The sequence below is a fragment of the Dermacentor andersoni genome, chromosome 3, assembly GCF_023375885.2.
Source record: "Dermacentor andersoni chromosome 3, qqDerAnde1_hic_scaffold, whole genome shotgun sequence".
Classification (NCBI taxonomy): Eukaryota; Metazoa; Arthropoda; class Arachnida; order Ixodida; family Ixodidae; genus Dermacentor; species Dermacentor andersoni.
Genome location: NC_092816.1, coordinates 206,306,556 through 206,327,834, shown reverse-complemented (window position 1 = coordinate 206,327,834; position 21,279 = coordinate 206,306,556). Strand labels below are relative to the sequence as shown.

The following is a 21,279-nucleotide window of genomic DNA, read 5'->3' as shown; positions in this document are numbered from 1 at the left end:
TTCTTCTAAAATTTCTACAAGGAGGAGACCGAGCGGCAACGTCGGCCATCCCCCCTGCCCCCGAACGAAATTTCTGGCTACGCCACTGGCATGTAGATAATGGTGATGATGATTTCCATACAATGACACATACCCCCAACGAGGGATCGGTCACGAAGCGCGTCCGCGTGTTCATATTGGTTATGACAATTTCCATACAATGACACATACCCACAACGCTGCATCAGCCACGAAGCGCGTCCGCGCGTCGATAATGGGTATGACAATTTCCATACAATGACGCATACCCACAATGCGGCAACGTCCACGGAGCGCGTCAGCATGTTGAAAATGGTTATGACGATTTCCATACGATGACACATACCCACAACGCTGCATCAGCCACGAAGCGCGTCAGCGTGTTGATAATGGTTGTGACAATTTCCATACAATGACACATACCCACAACGCGGCATCAGCAACGAAGTGCGTGTGCGTGTTGATAATGGCTATGACAATTTCCATACAATGACACATACCCACAACGAGGGATCAGCCACGAAACGCGTCAGCGTATTGATAACGGTTGTGACAATTTCCATACAATGACACGTACCAACAACGCTGCATCAGCCACGAAGCACGTCCGCGTCTTGATAATGGGTATGACAATTTTTATACAATTACACATACTCACATCGGGGGATGGGCCTTGAAGCGCGTCCGCATGTAGATAATGGTGATGACAATTTTCATACAATGACACATACCCACAACGAGGGATCGGCCACGATGCGCGTCCGCATGTAGATAATGGTGATGACATATTCCATACTATGACACATACCCACAACAAGTGGCATCGTCCACGGAGCGCGCCAGCGTGTTGATAATGGTTATGACGATTTCCAGACAATGACATACCCACAACGAGGGATTGGTCACGAAGCGCGTCAGCATGTTAATAATGCTTATGACACTTTCCATGCAATGACACATACCCACAACGAGGGATCGGCCACGAAGCGCGTCCGCATGTAGATAATGGTGATGACGATTTCCATACAATGACACATACCCAGAACAAGGATCAGCCACGAAACGCGTCAGCGTGTTGATAATGATTGTGACAATTTCCATACAATGACACATACCCACAATGTGCCATCGTCCACGGAGCGCGCCAGCGTGTTGATAATGGTTATGATGATTTACAGACAATGACATACCCACAACGAGGGATTGGTCACGAAGCGCGTCAGCGTGTTAATAATGGTTATGACACTTTCCATACAATGACACATACCCACAACGAGGGATCGGCCTTGAAGCGGGTCCACATGTAGATAATGTTGATGATGAGTTCCATACAATGACACGTACCCACAACACGGCATCAGCAACGAAGCGCGTCTTCGTGTTGATAACGGTTATGACAATTTCCATACAATGACACATACCCACAACGACGCATCGGCCACGGAGCGCGCCAGCGTGTTGATAATGGTTATAGGAAGAATTGCGGATAAAAGTTAATGGAGAATACCTTAGTAACTTGCTATTCGCTGATGATATTGCCTTGCTTAGTAATTTAGGGGACCAATTCCAATGCATGCTCACTGACCTGGACAGGCAAAGCAGAAGGGTGGGTCTAAAAACTAATCTGTAGAAACCTAAAGGAATGTTTAAAAGTCTAAGAAGAGAATAGCACCTTACGATAGGTAGCGAGGCATTGGAATTGGTACGGTAATATATCTACTTAAAGAAGGTGGTGACCGTGGATGCGGATCATGAGACTGAAATAATCAGATGAATAGGAATGGGCTGGGGTGGGTTTTGCAGGGATTCTCAGATGATGAACAGCAGGTAGCCATTATTCGTCACGAGAAAAGTGTATAACAGCTGTGTGTTACTAGTTCTGAACTACGGGGCAGAAACCTGGAGGCTCACAAAAAGGGTTCTACTTAAATTCAGGATGAAGCAACGAGCTATGGAAAAAAATAATGATGGGTGTAACGTTAACGAGGGAGGGGGGTAAGAAGAGAGCAGAAGAAACTCGAGTTAGTGGCACCTTAGTTGAAATAAAGAAAAAGAAATGGGGCATGGGCAGCGCATGTAATAAGGGGGGAAGATAACCGGTGGTCATTAAGGGTTACGGACTGTATTCCAAGAGAAAGGAAGCGTAGTAGGCGGCGGCAGAAAGTAAGGTGGGCGGATGAGATTAAGAAGTTTGCAGGGGCAACATAGCCACAATTAGCACATGAGCGGGGTAGAAATATGGGAGAGCCCTTTTCCCTGCAGTGGGCGTAGCCAGGCTGATGATGCTGATAATTATGACAACTTCCATACAGTGACACACACCCACAACGCGGCATCAGCCACGAAGCGTGTCAGCGTGTTGATAAGGGTTATGACAATTTTCATACAATGACAGAGTCACATCGGGGAATCGGCCAAGAAGCGCGTCGGCGTGTTCAAATAGTGATGACGACTTCCTTACAACGACACATACCCTCATCGGGGGATGGATACCGAAGCGCGTATGCTATATGTATACATACCATGACACATCCGCACAACGGGGTATCGTTCACGAAGCGTGTCCACGTGTTGATATACTTGAAGATGAGTTCCATACAATGGCACATACCCACAACGGAGGGCCGGCCAAGAAATGGGCAGAACATATTATAGCGTCCCTGACTAGATCTTTTCGTCGAGTGGTGATGATCATAAGTTCCCTCCTACGGTATATAACCTCAACGGGTGATCGGCCAAGAAGCGGCTGGTACATTTTACATAAATAACCGCCGTTTTTGCCTAGTGGCTATAGTGTTGGGCTGCTAAGCACGAGGTCGCGGGATCGAGTCACGACTGAGGCGCCTACATTTGAAGGTGGGGCGGAAATGTGAAAACGTCCACGTACATCCATTTAGGGGCACGTTAAAGCACCCTAGACGGTCGTAAATTGTGGAGTCCTCCACTACGGCGTGCCTCATAATCAGAAAGTGGTTTTGGCAAGTAAAACCCCATAATTTTACCATTTTCAATAAAAAGACACTACGAATACACGCCAATATGTAATTTTTATATGCCATTGTACGGGTGCACGAAACACCAACTTGCGTCAGTTTAAGGCAAAGGCGCACAATATACGTGTAAATGGAGCATATTTATAGCATGTTAGTAACGGCTTCACGAAAACTTCACTTCACATAGATTACGACATGTGCATTAGATCTGCATAATTTTTGAAGCTTTCCTTACACTGATCAAGTTACTACAATTTTCTTTCCTGGATGTCTTCACCAGGCCCACCAAAGAAGTATTATCAGGAAACTCTTTCAAGGAGAGCATATCTTGGTTTTGTATGAATACAGAGGGATTTAGACGGTGCTACTTTGACTCTCGTATAGTACGCTAGAGAGTCTTTCCTGCCTCACCTGGTCTCTGTACCCAGATGAAATAATGCAATAAAGTATGAACCAGCGACTGTTTCTGTTAGAGCGCAGCTGTTACGCACCCGTTTCTGCGGCTAGCAACCGCCTTGTCTGATGGCGTCGGCGTCACCACGCGAACGAGCGCCGCGGAGAGTGAAAGCGAATGTGGAGCTCCGAGGAAGATGAGACAGAGGCGATAGCGCAGGAGGAGGGCGCAGCGAAACCATGAGGCGGAAAGCGGAGGACTGGCCCTCGGAGGGGAGGTGGCTTGCTCACGCACTAAGTTGCGGGCGGCCTAAGCATCCGTAGCCGCGTAAGCGATCGTATCTGAGGTTCCGAGATGAGAGGGGGGGCAGGGCGCCCTGTGGTGGGACGGCTACGCTCACCCGTGGCGTCAGCTGCTGAGGACAGTCCGCGGTACAAGAGTGTGTGACGTGGATATCTGCTCCTGCAAGAGGGAATCGCGAGCGGCTACGAGTAAGGCTCGATGTGATGTTCCCTTGGAGCTGTCGCCGCTGACACCGGTGGCACGGTTTCCCGCGACGAAGGGCCGCTCTAGTCGTTGGCGGAACGACAGCGTAAGAAAAGTGTAGTGCCGCGCAAGACGATGCGGTGACGATGGCTACCATACGGCGCCAGGCTAGCGCGCGTCATCTGTATGGAAACAATGCGCTACGTGAGCGTAGGCCTGTCTGCGGCGGCTGCTGTAAACCACAGCCACGCGTCACCAACGCGCTGGCTCTCAGGATCTTCCGATTAGCGAGGAAGACGTGCTACGCTTTGCTTTGTTTGGAACATGCCGCACGAGACAGGTTGTCTGCGCTAGCGAACACATCGCGAAATGAAATGACGTATAGAGCTGCGCTCAAATTTCGCGTAAGGCAGTATCGTAATCATCGGTAAATTTTTTGTTCCGTTTTATAGATTGTACGGGATATTAAGGGTAAGAAATTAAAATTTTAGTATGTAAGTGATATGTAAGGGATAAGAGAATCTAAGGGATATTCGAAATTATAACGTGAGAAAGACTGAGGAAGCAGTAAAAAATGGACGCAGCATGACATCAGTGAAACAAAACTTAGCATATGACAAGCCAAGATGTAGGCACTGAAATATGAGCAGGGTAATATCATTAGTAATTTCGAAGATATAGTAAAAGCAGTGGAACAATTTCATTCTGACCTGTACAGTACCCAAAGAAGCCACGCTACCTCCATTCGTACTAGTAATGAGCAGTATACAGAGGCTCCTTCCATAACTAGCGATGAAGTTAGAAGGGCCTTGCAAGACATGAACCGGGCAAAAGCGGTAGAAGATGGAATAACGGTCGATTAGTTCAAAGATGGATGGGATAACCTGCTTGAAAAGCTTGTGGCTCTTTATATGAAATGTCTCACGACATCAAGGGTTCCAGCGAACTGGAAAAACACCAGCATTATACTAATTCACAAAAAGCGAGACGTTAAAGAAATGTTATATTACAGGCCCATTAACTTACTCTGAGCATTCTATAAAATATTCACCAAGATAATTTCCAATCAAATAAGGGCAACGCTTGACTTCATTCAATCGAGAGCACAGGCAGGCTTCAGGAAGGGATAATCTACAATGGGTCACACCCATGTCATCAATCAAGTAATGAAGCTTTCATAGATTATGAAAAGGCATATGATTCAGTAGAGATACCAGCAGTTTTCGAGCAATTATGTAATTAAGGAACATATGAAGAAGTCCCGGGTAACGGAGCCGTTCACGAGCTCGCCCGAGCACTCTACCACGGGGCAACTCTAGAGCAGCCAGTTAGTTCTAGGAGTCAAAGATAACATCATCACGTACAGGGAAACTGTACATTATTACAAAGCCGAAAGAAGAATCTTTCCGCCTCCGCATCGGTCTCTTACTCTGGAGGACCCTCGCATTTGGCGACGCCTCCAGGGAAACAATTATACATCACAATATTGGATCTACTTAAGTCAGATGAGGGACTATAACGAAGCTCTCTGCAAAACTTGTGAGGAGAAAGGTATGCTAGACCATATAATATGGGAATGTGCTGGCTCCCCAGAGGCCAAGGAAAACTTTGACAGTAGAGAAGCCTGGGAGGCCTTGCTCCACAGCGAGGCTGAAGAAGACGACCAGCGTCGAGCAATCCGCCTTGTCTTTGAGGCCACGAAGACTCACCATCCTCAACACGCGGGGACGGCTTCGTCCTCCCCTCGCCCTACCTTCCTGTAGGTGAAGAGGCGGGCACCCCAGATCGTTGGAATAATAAAGTTTTAAATCAATGGGGGGGGGGGGGGGGAAATCAATCAGGAGGCATACGTGAATATCTTAGGAAATATCTACAAAGATTTCGCAGCTACCTTGGATCTCCCCGAGAAAAGTAGGAAGTTACCTATCAAGAAAGGGTCGCGCACAAAGACACAATCTCTCCAATGTTATTCACTGCATGCTTGGGAGAAGTATTCAAGCTATTAAACTGGGAAGCCTTAGGAGTGAGAATCATCGGTGGCTGTCTGAGCAACCTTCGGTTCGCAGATGACATTGTCAAGTTCAGCAACACTGGGGACGAGTTAAAAGAAATGATTGAGGACCTTAACAGAGAGAGTGTAAGGGTGCGCTTGAATATTATTTTGCAGAACACAAAGATAATGATCAATAGGCGGGCAAGGGAACACAAGTTCAGGATCGCCAGTAAGCCTCTAGAGCCTGTGAAGGAGTACGTTTACCTAGGTCAATTACTCACGAGGAACCTTGATCATGCAAAGGAAATTTACAGAAGAATAAAAGTGCGTTGGAGCGCATACGGCAAGCAACGTCAGGTCCTGACTAGAAGCGTACCATTATAATTCAAAAAAAGGTGTACAATCAATGCATTCTGGCGGCGCTAACATATGGGGCAGAAACTTGGAGATTGACCAAGAAGCTTGAGAACCAGTTAAGGACCGCGCAAAGAGCGATGGAACGAGGAATGTTAGGCGTAACGTTAAGAGACAGAAAAAAATTAGCGTGGACCAGAGAGCAAACGGGGATAGTCGATATTCTAATTGATATTAAGAGAAATAATGGAGCTCGGCAGGCAATGTAATACGTAGGTGCCAATTCTTGGTGAGGGTGGCGATATGGGCTTTTTTGGTCAGTCCTCACTGAAAGGTACCTGTATAGCGCAAGAAAACAACGACGCAAGAAGAAACAGTGACGAAGACAAGCGCTTGTCTTCGTCTTCATTTCTTCTTGTCTTTGTTTTGTTGCGCTATACATATACCTTGCCATTCTTGGCATTTCACTAGAATGAATTTGTGCCACAGGGACACAAGCACTACAGGATCCTTAAATTTACTTACATGTCTGCACTGCGACACAACTAATGTAGCGCATAAGTGTTGTCTTTGTCATACACCTCTCTTCTCCATTCCTGCCGCGATAAGGATCAAATACCGCCGTGGGTACCGTGACGTCGCTCTGTCGACCTCTCGCAGTGTCTTTGTTTGCATATAATCCACCTGAAGGGCTGTTTACACTTCGGCATAGCTTTTAAACGGTGTAGTGACTAAATTTAGGCACCTAAAGTTCTGAACATTGCATTGCATAAACGCTGAGCAAGATTACACGCAGCATAAATTTAAAGTGATGGCAATTGTGCGGATCAAATTAGGTTGTGCACTATTAAATTAACTACTTTACAATCCCGCGCTTCAAATCTGAAATGCGAGTTGGACCTACATATTTGTTTTCGCTTTCTTATCAGCATCAGCACCGACGGAGTACGGCAGAGGCCATCCGGGAGATATCAAGAGGTGAGGGCTGCTCGCTGAGCCCACAGCATGGTGTATGGTGTCCGGCCGGAAGACGAAATTCTTGGATTCGCCGCGGTCATTCGTGAAGGTGCTGATGAACCCTTGGTAAATATTAGATTTTTTCTCCTATGTATTCACAGCAAAAGCCACCAACAAGTACGTGTAGAGGCGTACTTTATTTTTTTAGGGTTACTGCTTTCACCGGCTAAGAAATGTTGAATATCACCGCTCGGCACAGGACGCACCTGCATATGTCGAAATAACAGTTTTAGCCGTTGTCTGTTCTTGCCGAATCTTCTGTAAGCTGATCGTATGCGCGACGCGAATTGTATAGTACTTTCCGGAAGGCAATCGGGCACCTGCGATTACACTGGAACCTTCGACGCGCAATGTTTGAAAGCCGACGCGCTTGACCTGCTGATAATTTTTCGACAATCGCCGACTGTGCACCTCGCTATCGTCGTGCTTAGTGTCCCTTGCATTTGTGGAATCAAGGTCGCCCAATATTCAAGCAAGTTTCATTATTTACACTTTTGCTATACTGTATTCTTCATCCTCATCAAAGACCACCTCTTAAATATCGTGGTCCTGATGCTGCAAACAAACGCAAAAGCTAAAAACAAAACTACCCCTAGAAAAAAAAAACAAGGCAACAAAGAAACAGTCCCGAAGTTCGTCATCGGGCGCCGAAAAGCTTAAGACGCGCCACGTGGACGACTTGAGGTTGTGCGCGGCGCCACTGTGATTGCGAAATGCCCCCTGGCACAACTTCATAGCCCAGTGCGCCAATACATTGTATGATCTTGTAGGGTCCGAAATAGCGGCGCGAAACATTACGTCCACCTCGATGTATCAGGGCTCTAACCCAAACACGGTTCCCGGGCTGGTATTCCACGTAGTTTCGCCAAATATTGTACTTTTGGCTGTCTGGCCTTTGCTGGCTCTTGAGTTGCAGCGGGCCAGATGTGCTTCTTCGGCGCGCTGCAGGAGGGCGGCGGCGTCGAAATGTTCTTTGTCGGTGGCGTGTGGCAGCAGGTCGTCGAGAGCCGCCGTCGGGTTGCTTCCGTAAACCAGATTAAATGACGTGATCTGTGTTGTTCATTGCACCGCCTCTTTAAAAGCGAAGCTTACGTGGGGAAGGACCGCTTCTCAAGTCTTTTGTTCAACTTCGAAGTACATGGACAACATGCCGGCGAGGGTCTTATTCAGTCACTCAGTCAGGCCATTCGTCTGCGGATGGTAGGCGCTTGTCCTGTGGTAACTTGTTCAGTTGTATCGCTGAATGGCTTGGGTAAGTCCTCTGTAGGCTATCAGGACTAGAGCTGTGCACGGACACGGGCCGGCCCGAAAGCCCGGACCCGGTCCGGCCCACGGGCCGGGCTCGGGCCATTTGGAGATTCTCTTACTCGGGCTTGGGCCGGGCTCGGGCCAGGCTTTCTATGTCGCGGACTCCCCGAGATATAGAAACTATGTCTCTATGTCTCGCACTCCCCAGTCGGGCTCCCTGATCTCGACTGCGTACCTTATGCGAAAGTATGCTTGTCGTCTCGCATGTAGGTACAGCAGGAAGTTCAATGTATTTATTCATCAAAAATGGAATCTACAGGGACGGGAGAAAAGTACAAACACTAACAAAAGGCAAACGAAATCTAGCGGAGGCTCGGAATGCGTTTTCGGTTCTACCAAGTATCGACGCTTTGGAAAAGCCGTCGCTTGCAGGCAGCTCCCAGTAAAAAGGCTGAGAAGGGAAGTGTTTGGGAAGCGAAGATAAGTCTGTGTACGGCGGACGCGGGGTCGCCTTTGCCACAAATACAAATTAGCCAAGCGGCGGCGTATAGGGGCCCTTCGCACTTTCCAAAACTTGAATTGCACTTGCAAAACTATTGCACTTTGCAAAGCTTGAAAGGGTTCTTCGTGGGCAAGCCGAACCACCAAAGGCCACAGAAATGGCAAAGCTCCAGCAGCGTGCCCACTACTTTCTACGGACGAAGGTCATCCTGACCATGGAGCACAAGATGGCCACAATGTTGTGCCCGCAATTTCGACACCTTCGGATGGTTTCCGCCGAAGAGCGTGAGGAGGTATGCGATCGCGAAAGAGTGGGCCGGGCCTGGACCGGGCCTTAACCCGGCCTAAGGCCGAGCCGGGCCAGGCCGGGCGAACTCAGGCTTCTTTAGCGTTGCGCCGGACCGGGCCTGTGGTAGTGTAGGGCCAGGGCCGGGCGCGGGCTCAGAATTGCGGCCCGTGCACAGCTCTAACCAGGACTTCTTGGTTATCGCAGCACAATGCTTTTAATGTACGCTTTCTCTACTTCGGCTGCAGTACCATTGGGTTGCAGTGCCATTTATTTTTATTTCTTTGGTATTTAGTACAAGCTGCTCTCCTAGACAAACCAGGAGGCGTAGCGGGTAACCTAGTCCATAGCAATGACGATACATTTATTCGCGTACGTTGACATCGGAAATGGCCGCAACAAGTCAATTCAAATCTGATAGAATGGTCGGCAAGGTGGCTCGATCGGCTACAGCAATCCCGCTAGTCTTGTTTTTTGGTGTCGTGAGTCGCTGGCAGTCTTGGCGTGTCCTGGTGTAGTGGGCGACGTCGGCGGTCAGACATTTCCAGTAATGCTTCTCTTGTATTCTCTATAGCGCACGGGGGAATGCGAAGTGCCGAGCAGTCGGATCGTCATGTTGGGCTCGCAGTAGCTCAGGACGCAATGCTCACAGCACATCCAGAAGTTAGGTTGCACGCACTCGTGAGAAGTTTTTTAGGAGTATCTCGCTTTTTTGGTATAACGAAGACAATAACGGAACAACGTCTCTGCTGCCTTCCAAGTACCCGGTGTGGCGTTTTAGTTCCGTGTCTGCTCACTGCTCTTCAGCGAAATCTTCCGTGCTTATTGCCTCGAGGAAGGCGTCCTCATCCTCGTTGTCTTGTGGCGACGGGTAAACGGGGGCGAGTGATAGGCAGTCTGCATCAGAATGCCTCTGTCCCCAATTGTAGACGACGGTTGCCAAATTCCTGGTGTCTTAGGCTGCATCACGCGCGGCATCCTGAAGGGTCCTTTAAGTTTGCCAGCCATCACAAGGCATGGTGGTCTCTTATGACTTTTAAGGACCTCCCGTAAAATAAAGAAAAAATTTTGTGGTAGCCCAAATGATGGCCAAGCATTCTTTTTATGTCATAGAATATTTGCTTTCTGCTTTCGACAGCGACTAGCTAGCGTAAACCACGATAATTTCAAATCCGTCTTTCCTTTGGACTAGGATAGCTCCGATGCCTAGGCTACTTTTCTCAGTGTGGATTTTGGTTCATCGAAATGGGCGAGTACCTGTGGTGACTGCAGACGCCGTTTGAGTTCTTCGAATGTTTCAATTTGCGGCGTTTCCCACTTCAACTCGATGTTGGATGTTGTGAGGTATGTTAAAGGTTCGGCGATGCGTGAAAAGTCTGACCATGTGCCTGTAATAAGCACACATGCCAAGGAAATTGCGCACTCCCTTCTTGTCTGCGGGCTGTGGAAAGTCAACGATGGGAGATGTCTTGTGCAAATCAGGACGGACTCTATATATTCTTATGGCGTGGTCTAGGAACAGAAGCTCATGCTTAGTGAATCGATACTTTCCCGTCTTCAGAGTGAGCCCTCATGACCTAATGGCCTCTAGCACTGCCTCAAATCGCCTACGAAGCTTGTCGAAATTCCCGACTAAGACAACGGTGTCCTCTAAGTAGACGTAAAGTAGGTTCAAAGAAAAGTCCGAACGGTATGACATTGAACTCGCAGAGGCCGTCTGGCGTGATAAAGCGCTCTTCTCATGATTTCTCTCATCGACTTCAGTTTGCCAGTAGGCAGTCTAGCTATCTATCGATGAGAACTGAGCGGGGTAGAGACGATTCAACACGTCGTTGATATTTGGGAGGTGTATGCGTCCCTCATCATGATTTTGCTGAGTCGCCGGTAAGCCAAGCAGAAACACAGGGTTCCATTGTCTATCTTCACCAATACTACAGGAGGCGCCCGCAGGCTCTTCGAAAACTGGATGATTTCATCGCGTAGCAGTTCATCAACTTATTACTTTATGGCTGCTCGTTTCCGTGTTGAAACTCGGTACGGCTTTGATGGCGTGGCTGAGCGCATTCTTCAGTTATTATGCAATGCCTAGCAACTGGTGTTTGTGGAATCCTCGATGACATCAAAAACCAGAATTTTTATCGTCGGAGAAGACTATGGGGCCGTTGCTGCTTACTGATGGGGAAAGTCTGATTTACGTCGAAAGGTGGTTCGGAAATTATGGCCGTCGGGGTAAATGCGGCAGAATCCGAGAGGACAAAGGCATTGCTAGTTTCCACAACTTCCTCGATGTATGCGATCGTAGTGCCCTTGCTGAGGTATTTGTACGCCTGGCTGAAATTATGCAGCTTTTCCTCCAGTCATTAGACCGATTACCCCGGCGACGCAAATTTCGAGGTCCAGCAGTAGGTGCAGTAGGTGTTGGTCGTCCTCGATGACGCCTTCGGAGTCTTCGAGTGTTTTGGTGTCAACGATAATGATGACACCGGTGCGAGGCGGTATCCTCATTTCATCTTCAAGCTCGCTCAAGGCGTGGTGACTCAGAAAGTTTACCAACGATATGGCATGGTCATCGGAGCGTTATCGACCATCGACTTCAGGTCGATGGTTGCGCAGTGTTGGCTCAGAAGTCCATGCCAAGAATTACGTCTCGCGAGCACTGTAGGAGGTCAACGAACGTTGCAGGGTAGGTCTGGTCATGAACAAATTTTTGCCGCGCAAATTCCAATCAATGTTATCAGGTTTCCTCCAGCTGTCGGAACATGAGCGCCACCCCATGTTGTCTTGACTTTATTAAACTTGGCGGCTATTAATCCGCTGATGAAGGATCAGCCGCCTCCACTGTCTACAAGAACGGTGACTGTGGCCATTGAGAAGCACGTTGCGGTCAGTGGTTCTTTGTCTTGCGTTGCGGTTGGGGCACGGCGTCGGGTCACGGCTGATTTGCCTTGTGCTAGTGATGTTACGTAGGGTAATCAGGTCTTGTTCCATTTTACGGTGATGTAGTCGGTGATGTCACGTTGTAGTTCGCCAAGCTGTGGACGCAGCGCGTCGCCTGCGTTGCCTCGTAGTCTCATCTCCCTGCACGGGCATCGGCGGTAGACGTGGCCCGCTTCTCTGCAGTGATAGCAAAGCGGGCAGTGCTCTTGAGTGCGTTATACGTCTCTCTTATTTGGGTATTTGCGTTGGGCAACGGCCACGCGAGCTGGCGGTGGCGGTAGCGGCAATAGGAGTTACGAGGAACCGGCACGGTCGTGGAAGGAGACCTTGACAACGGGCGACGGTGGCGTAGTTCATCGCTTCCGGCATGGGAGGCGGTGATTCTGGCTACACTTCAGAAACTTCATGTGAGCGTTGAAGTAAGTCCTTGACCATGTCAGTGATCGAGAACACCAGAGTATGCGACGAAGGAAACATGTTGCGCACTTCGAGCGCAATGGTCACGATGATCTCTCGGAGGTTATCAGAACCCAGTGCTTGGATTTCGCACCGTGGCGTAAGTACTTGGCGTTTATATTGCCTAGTTCGCATTTACAGGTTATTCTGAATCGTCGTTGCCTCTGTCGAAATTTCTGCTACGGTCTTCGGCGGGCTTCAGATCAGTCCGGCCTTACGTTCCCCGCTTTACGCCCCGCATCAGGAAGATGACTCCTTTCTCCTCGCATATTCCGGTCGGCATGCCATAAAGGACGGGTAATCTCTTTTGTAAAGATTGCAATGTTTTCACTGGGCAGCTGAACTCGTGCTTCTAGTAGTGGGTTGACTCTCTCTCCTCGAACGATGCTCCTAAACGTCTTCAGGAAGTGGCTTCTTAACAAGTCCAACTTTGTTAGAGTGGCCTCCCGATTCTCAAACCAAGTCTTCGCGCCGTCCCCCAAGAAGGAATACACATGGCGCAACTTGTCCTCAGTGTCGTAGGTGCTGAACTTTGAAACCGTTTCGAATGTTTCGAGCTAGCTTTCAACAATGTCGGTCGAAGCTTCACGCAACATATGTGGTTACCTAGGTTTTTGCAATACGATTGATGCAGCCGATGCTCGGTTCGTCATGGTGGTAGTTGATTTGGCTACGCTCTTCCTGGTCGTCTCAGATTGAAGTCCGTGTTCCGGGGGCAAAGTGTGTAGCCTGCAGCTAGGTCGATGATCTAGAGCGGCTTTGGCGTCCTCTTCAGGCTTTTGACTAGACTTGCGCTTGAACGGGGGCGACAGGTACGAGGACAAAAGGCACCTCCACCTTGTGGTAGTTGTAGTTGAAGAACAGAATACAGCAAAACTGAGACTCACGAAACTAGCTTTTCTTCTTGTGTGAACCTGTGCCCGCAACTGGACGTGACACTTGAAACACTACCATAGCGGCAAGCACCGTCGGCCATCGTCGAAAACTGATCAGCAGGTCAAACGTGTCTGGTATTCATGATTCGTAGAAGGTGCCAGCGTAATTACTTGTGCCCTCGTGCCTTACAGAAAGTAGCCCACAATTCGTGCGGCGCATACAATCATGTTACGCAAGGTTCGGTTATAATAGACAATGATTTAAACCATCGATAACATTCGATAAACTTCCGGTACATGCAGGTGCATCCTACGACGAGGGATAACGTTTAACATTTGTTAGTCGGTGAAAAGTGGTCATCTGAGAAACATAAACAAGTATAAGTATCCATACATGGTAAAAAATGAAGAAAATCGCACCATATAAGTAGATATACGGCCCTGTGCAATGCAGATACTGCGGCAATCAGCGTACTTGTCTGTTATCCAAGGAGTAAAATTGTCTGAAAGATTTGTTTGTCTCGCGTTACTCAGTACCTAGTCACTGCAACTGTTTGCTTACTGAAGTGCTTGCTAGGTCGGACTTCTTTTAGGCCTTTTGTTAAGCGCAGTGATTGACATGTAGAGCGTGCGACAAGAAATTGATCGACAATATTCTAACACAAGCGTGTTTGTCAATGTTTCGTTTGACAAAACTATTTTCTATATTAAATGAATACGTGACAATCACCTAAATGTTTTGCGGAATTAGTTCCTTGCAAATATTATCATGCGAAATATTAAGCGAAATAATAAAGCTGCAGTGGCGAAACTAACGCCCACCTTCAGAAAAGCGCCTTAACATGAAGCCAGTGCTTGACTTGCGTCAAGATAGCGCCTGGCGTGTTTGTGCTCATTACCTTTCCATGGACGCTGTCACACCAGGGCTTGCCTTTACTACGGCTGAAATAACGATACGAGTGCCCCTTGATGTAGGAAGAAGTTCTAGGACAGTGGCCCTGATGGATTTCGGCACTTTTAATAACTCTGCACAGGGCATAAGGACTTGTGAATTGTGCGACCAACTTTGAAAGCATTAACGCGTTGCATCGAGTTCGTGTGTGCATTTCTTCTCACTTTTTTTATTCTTTCTATCTCCTTTTATACCCTTTACTTGTTTCCCCAGAACAGGATATTCAGCCAGTACTTACACTGGCCAAACGCCCTGTATTTCCCTTCATTTCCTTCTCCTCTCCTTTGACCAAGCCAAACATGGGCTTGAAATGAATGCGCAGCTCGGTGTTAGGCTCTTAAAAGGCTGCCAAGCTCGCTTAACCACAACTATAAGCCTGCCCATAATTACACCACGTGTTTGACAAGCAGTCTTTAACGTGTCTTCAAATCTGATATATTTGCGCACCCCAAGTTCGCATGGCAAGTGCCTTGTTTTCTACTTGGAAAGATGAAAACATAAAATGGGGAATCATGTAGGCACGATGGATTTACCTGCAAGTGACATCGCCATGGTAACGCTTCATTCACGTGCGCGCATTCTCGTACAGGAGGTATACGGCTACACCTACAGCTCATGGAGGAGCGGCCTGTACCGTGTGCTGTGCGCTCTCACGCTCGGTCTGTTACCCCTCGTGACCAGCTGGAAGCCGGAGTGGTACGTTCAGATCACCTGCACCACATGCCAGCTTTCACACGCTACCGTTCTAGTCGTCAAGGTGAGCATCAGGAATGGAGCAGAGGTTTAGCCACTGCGCATTCAAAAATGCAATTGTAAATGGCGGCGCTAAATATCAGCCGCAGATCACCCTAATTATGATGTATGCATTGAGGCGATATTTATCCTTTTAACCCACATGCTTTGTTTCAGAGGTGGTTAGTCTCACAGTAAATACGAAAATATTCTGCTGAAAACATTTGCGATTGGCTTGCGATCAACGAATCATTTTGTTTACGGTTTTATATCTAGCGACAGTTATTTTGCTTGCAGATATGAAGAAAAGATCACTCCTAATTACACTTTTTTTCAATCTGATGCTGTAACTGCGTTGCACTCTATGGTCTCTCAAACGTGCAATTGGGACGAAGGAAACAAACACAATAGTACAGATAATGATGGTGGTGCAGCAGGCTGGGTTAGCTTGTCATACATTGCCGGCAATTGTTCCGCAAGAGCCTCCTGTGAGGGGAGATCAGGGATGTGTCGCCAGGTGTCGAAGAGCCTCGTGTCTTGCCTGAAGTCAATCAGCTGTCGTCGCACTCTCTTCCTGATTGCTGCGGGCTCTCCGGGGAAAACAATGCCTTCAAAGGTCTTGTGCGAAAAACTATTCTTTTGCAGGCTGTCGACCATCCCTTTCCTTTCTGCGTCGAATTGTGGGCATAGCCAAACGAAATGTTCAGTCTCGCCGATATCACCAAAGAAGGCACAGAGCGGGGAAGTGCATCGTCCAGTCTTTATTAATCAAGCCGGGTAGTTACAAGTTACAATTCCCACTTTCATTGATCAATGCCAACTAGCCAAATTACTACTAATATAACATGGCGATGGGCGCTGAAGAATCGAGGAAGTCTGACTCACCGCGACCGGACATCGAAGCTATATGTTTGCCCCCGTTCTGGACACAAGCACCTAATCGTTCTTGCCTGTAGACCGTTTCATCGGGCGAGGAGGATAAACCGCGTAGAGCCTTTCCTCCTCTCTGGCTTGGGCGATCCGGTGCGGCGCTGTTTGAAAGTATTGCTGTCGCGTTCTGCGGAACGATTTCGAGATGTTTTAGATGTTACTTTGTGAAATTTACGCCATGTCCGTTCATATAAGGTCGTCAGGGAAGCCTTTCGGTACATCGGTAGCTACAATAGGCGGAAATATCTCTTGGGGGCGCAAAAATGTCACGTGTTTGATCAGCCGCGGTGTACGCACATTATCAGTCGTGGTGTGTGTATGTGTTGTGAACTATATTGCTTATATCGGTTTTAATTCAACAAAGAAAACCGGTGTCTTTGTATTAGCAGCATGAAATGGTAAATCTGCTCACTATCTGATCACTTGGCGTAGGGAGTAAAACATGAAGCATAAGAGCGCATGCTCGTGCACGGGCAACCTGAGGCAACCACGAAACATCTAAGCGGCAGGCGCTGTCAAATATTTGTGACACACCGGCATCGTTCTCACGCATTTAAAGTCTAGTAGGCTTCAAATTACCATATGTCTACGCTAGCATTCCTGCATCAGGCCGATGGCGCTGCTCAACACGGCGATCGCTGCGGTTGGTGAACCAGCACGATACATATGTAAGCTGTGCGCTTCGGCATTGCCTTTTTGGCCTGCATACAGCCATACTATATGAGAGCGATCACATAAAAAGAATGCGATGCCTATTTTCGAGGACTAAATTTCCGTAATACGTGTGACAGCGTCGTATAGAACGGAACGAACACAACCCAAAAGAAAATTCCGTTATCATCTTCTTTTTCGCGAAAACAAGAGAAAACGGGCTAACGCCGCAATAGGGCCTCACATAGTCACGCCGCACAACGTTTATAAATATATAACCGCTGATGCCGTATGCTTGGACAATCCAGCACCTAGCACTGCTTAGGACGCTCGCGCAGTTCGTAAACAGTCCCTTTGCTGGACAAGCTTAATTCAGACTTTAAGGTATGCTGCTATTACTTGCCAAAACTATTTTATTCAGGGGCGGAAACCTCATCCATCGAACCAAGTAGTCACGCAATGTAACCTGCAGCGAACAGTTTGAACGCTTGTCCAAGTATAACATCACAGCTCCTATCGTAGCAGAACGGTACCCACGCTGGTACGATCGTCGCGTATGTTTCATGGCTCCTAAACCGCAGCTTAAATATAGAGAATAATACTGCAATAAGGTCGCATTGGTGATTGGAACATTCAGAAATACACAATTGATCTCCGAGGCTGATTGTAGGCTCAAATATGCTCGCGCACATCGCGCTGCGTCTTCCGTCCACCTCAACGCCAGCAGAAATTCCGGCCACGACGCCTTAAACCACTTCAGCACGTCTCACAGAACCGTTTACCACGTAGAAGACGCACGTCATACTGAACAGCCGCACGACCGCGAAAACAAACGCCAGAACCTACCGCCGAGTGTATACTTGCCATGCAAAAGACCGCATTCACCCAAGCCAGTATGGCGCTGCTCATAGGCGGCGCCATTGCGTTCACAATATGGCGGCGCCTACGAAAAAACGGTCTATAGTCAGCGAACGGTGACGCGTTCGAACGACCGCGTTCGTCCATCCCGGTGCCGCGCCACGACTCTTCATGAGACGGCCCCGCAGAGCATCCCGACAGGCTCGCGACAAGTCCGCGCATTCTGCCGATCTCAAGCCAAAGAGGCCACTTTTGCGTCCAAGTAACCCCGCCGTTTGGTGGCGTTAGCAGCTCAACAATTGAAACAATTGCGCCGTCTCTTCCTCTACTCCTCCGATACACCGAACGCCGCCAGCGCTTAGCTACCCGGAGAAGCTAGATTACAGGAGACTTCACGGCTATACCGGCAAAACAAAATCAGGGGAGGCGTGTGATTCGAGCGCCCCCACAACTGATTTAAGATTGCGTTGAACCACTCTGTTACCAATTGTCAAGTTGATTCATTGCATAGCGTTTATTGTCCGCTCAGATCGACATGTACACTTACACCAGAGTGGGTTTTCCTGAAATCATGGCTGTTTCTTTTTTCAGGACTCCCATTCCCGCCTCACGATCACGGAAGTCAAAACGCATCCCCTGAGCAACCGAAGGATGTCATTCAGCAGCAGCTACCAGCGACGAAAACGCACGTTTGCCAGCGAAGTCGTAAGCCTAGAAAATGATTTGGACACTGTAATATGAGTGTCTTTTACTGTGCACCACATCATCATCCTAAAGTACTGCAGAAGCAGTTCCGTCAAAATGCTAGCGACATGCTCAAGTACTGGCTCCCAAATACGAAGCATGCGCTACTGATGTTATCAAAGGCTACCTGTAAGATGCATTATAAATTCTTTCGCACTGAACTGATCGTACCGCATAGCACCGACGTCAGTGCTTGAAGTCACAAGGAATGCTGCGATAACTAGGTGAGAAAATATTCCGTCATTGCTTTTCAGCAATTATCTCCGTGACATCCGTAGAAAATGAACTCAGCAACAACGGTAGCCTAAATGGTGGTCATACTGCCCCATTGATGCAATGTATTACATAAAACGTCACAGCGCATTGCGGCAGCAAGGAATGTCACATAGGTAAAAGCATTCTCATGCTCGGTTTTCCAAACTCCCCTAATTAAACGCTCTATGTATTACAGTCATGTATACCTTCCTGCTGCCATGAAGCGTCATCTCACCAGTTCTAACAGCCTGAGGACCTCATGTTCGACCCCTTTTGATAATTTGACCCCTAGAAATGGCTGCCGCGTGTTTAAGTAATCGGTAACGTCAAAAATAGTGTATAAACAACGACGAACATCATATGATAGTTGCATGATTTTCTATTCTTAGTCACAAGCTTTCTTCATTGTGCACCAATCTATCCACTTCCTTCAATTTATGATTCTAAGAGACAAATTCTCTTGCATCACGTGGTTAAATTTGCGGGCTCAGAAGTAAGTTACCAATGACAAATGAAATCACCAGGCTACTCTATGCCAACTAGAATGTGTAGGCAGGTTCCGCTGTCTTTTAATATTGCATTTAGTGTATCGTTTCTGAACAATTCAACGAAAAGACATGATTTTGCGATGTCATTGTAGGCAAGCAGAATATTACCCAACCGAGCTAAGGTTTAAAAAGGCACATCCAGATTAATATATATATATTCCATAAAAACAATAGCTGCTTCCTTGTGGGCATTCGCGGCAAGGTGGGTGCGCGCATGGCAGGGCTGGGCAAAGATACTCTGCCATTGTATCGAGATATGATACAACATACTAGGGCAATTATTGTATCCGATACGATACTTTCCATTTGTATCTTAAGATACTGCTATACATTCACAAATTTCTTTTTGTAGGTCTAGATAATGTAGCAGCAAATGCATGCGCGCAAAAACGTGGTTGGAAATTTCTTAACTCCGACCAACCTTACTTAATCTGAATTAAATGTATCTTAGTATTTCCATATCTTTGTCTCTTTTGGTCAAAGTACAATATTTCATTACAAAAAATATTATTTGGCTTGCTTTATAATAAACGCTCGGTTTCAGAGGTTCTTGCTCGTCGATATTGTAAGTGATGGAGGTCGCGGCTCGGCCTTCCGACCAGTTAGCAGACCGCCATCTAATTACAAGAACGTCAATAAGGAGCCTCAGCACGATTACCTTGTCCTAACGTTTACCTTGTGCGTAAACGTATGACCATTTACGCAATACCAAATCACCGGTATACAGCTGCAACAACGCTGGTAGCGACATTCCCTTTTTTTTTTTTTTTGCGAAGCACAGTGTATACAGAGAGCACACAAAGCTGCAGTGGCCTTTGGTATTCTACTTATCTGAGGACGTAAAACGTTCGTTAGCGACATATTAATGCCGCACACATTGGCGTACGGAGCACAGTAGGGTGCCTACGAGCAAGTGTCATGGCAGCAACGCTACTGAAAGGAAATAATCAAGAAAGCAAGAAAGCTACAGAAATTTTGAGAATTGTCCACTAATGCGTAAGCATTGCTAGGCTCGGCTGTAACTTCGTTTTTGCTTAGTTTTGCTTACTTGCTTTTCTTAGCTTACCAATGGCTTTTTCGCTATGAAAGAATGAATAGACTTTATTAGACAATTGTGAAATTTTCTCACGACATCCGGCCCCTTCAATGCAATCGTACCAATTGAGCCGCAACGCTGGGCACGAGCACTTCTCGACAGAGAAGCGTGGTCGAAAGGGAACACCTATTAGAACACCTCTTTAGGAACACCAGTTGCTGCAGTAGCGCGCGAGGCGTTGCGTGATGGGAGACCGCATCGCCGCGATGCCATGTCACCCTCGCTGTCACTCTCACAAGGCTGCGTTATGCCGGCGTTCCTTGTCCATGCGAGCTGTCGACTGCGTTCTGAATGCGCCTTGGTAAGACCCAATGAAAGCGCGCCAAGCGTCTCGATGCGCTCGCTTATCCCCGAGGTGTTTATAACTCGAACGATGCTCAGCCGCGTTCAATTGGAAATTGCGCCACCCCAAAATCTCACGTTGGATCCCCCCCCCCCCCCCCCAAGTTTAATTTGGCCCAGCCCCAGATTTCAACCTGGCACATGCCCAAATGTAAGTGGGCCCACCGCCAAATTTCAGGTTGCCCCCTCCCCCCCCAAAAAAAATATGTAAGTTGCCCTCCCCAAAAGTTTAATTTGTCCCTCCCCGAAATTTAATTTGACCCGCCCCAAAATTTCATTTGGCCAACCCCCAAATTTCAAGTTGGTCACCCCTACTATAACCTTCCCCATGCATATTCTAAGGAGCCCTATGACTACCCTATGGATATTTTTTTGCTTACTTTTTTCTTTTACATTGTTCCTTAACGCTTAAAAGCTGCCAATCGTCTACATTTACACTATCATAACGAATAATTGCCTTAACTATGCAGATTACGGAATTTTCTGCACATACAAGGTATTAAACGTTTCGCGTGAGAGAGCTTGGGATATCGCCAAAGAATGATTACACATTAAAAGTTTGGTTGCGTGCCGAAGTTAGCGCTTTTTTTCCGCTTTCTGCTTGCCCCATGCC

General features: G+C 47.6%; 1 protein-coding gene across 5 annotated transcripts in view; it reads left to right on the top strand.

The window, feature by feature from the left end:
- Positions 1–21,279, top strand: part of LOC126524341 (polyamine-transporting ATPase 13A3-like) — a 358,071-nt gene that overhangs the window by 66,600 nt on the left and 270,192 nt on the right. For 4 of the 5 annotated variants that reach the window (XM_072287406.1, XM_072287408.1, XM_055067260.2 and 1 more), the window contains exons 2-4: positions 7,168–7,321; positions 15,100–15,267; positions 18,273–18,386. In XM_072287406.1, the coding sequence (XP_072143507.1) occupies positions 7,244–7,321; positions 15,100–15,267; positions 18,273–18,386 (360 nt within the window). In that variant the 5' untranslated portion in view covers positions 7,168–7,243. Of the gene's footprint in view, positions 1–7,167; positions 7,322–15,099; positions 15,268–18,272; positions 18,387–21,279 lie in introns of those variants that run through there. The other variant, XM_072287407.1, reaches the window with a different exon arrangement.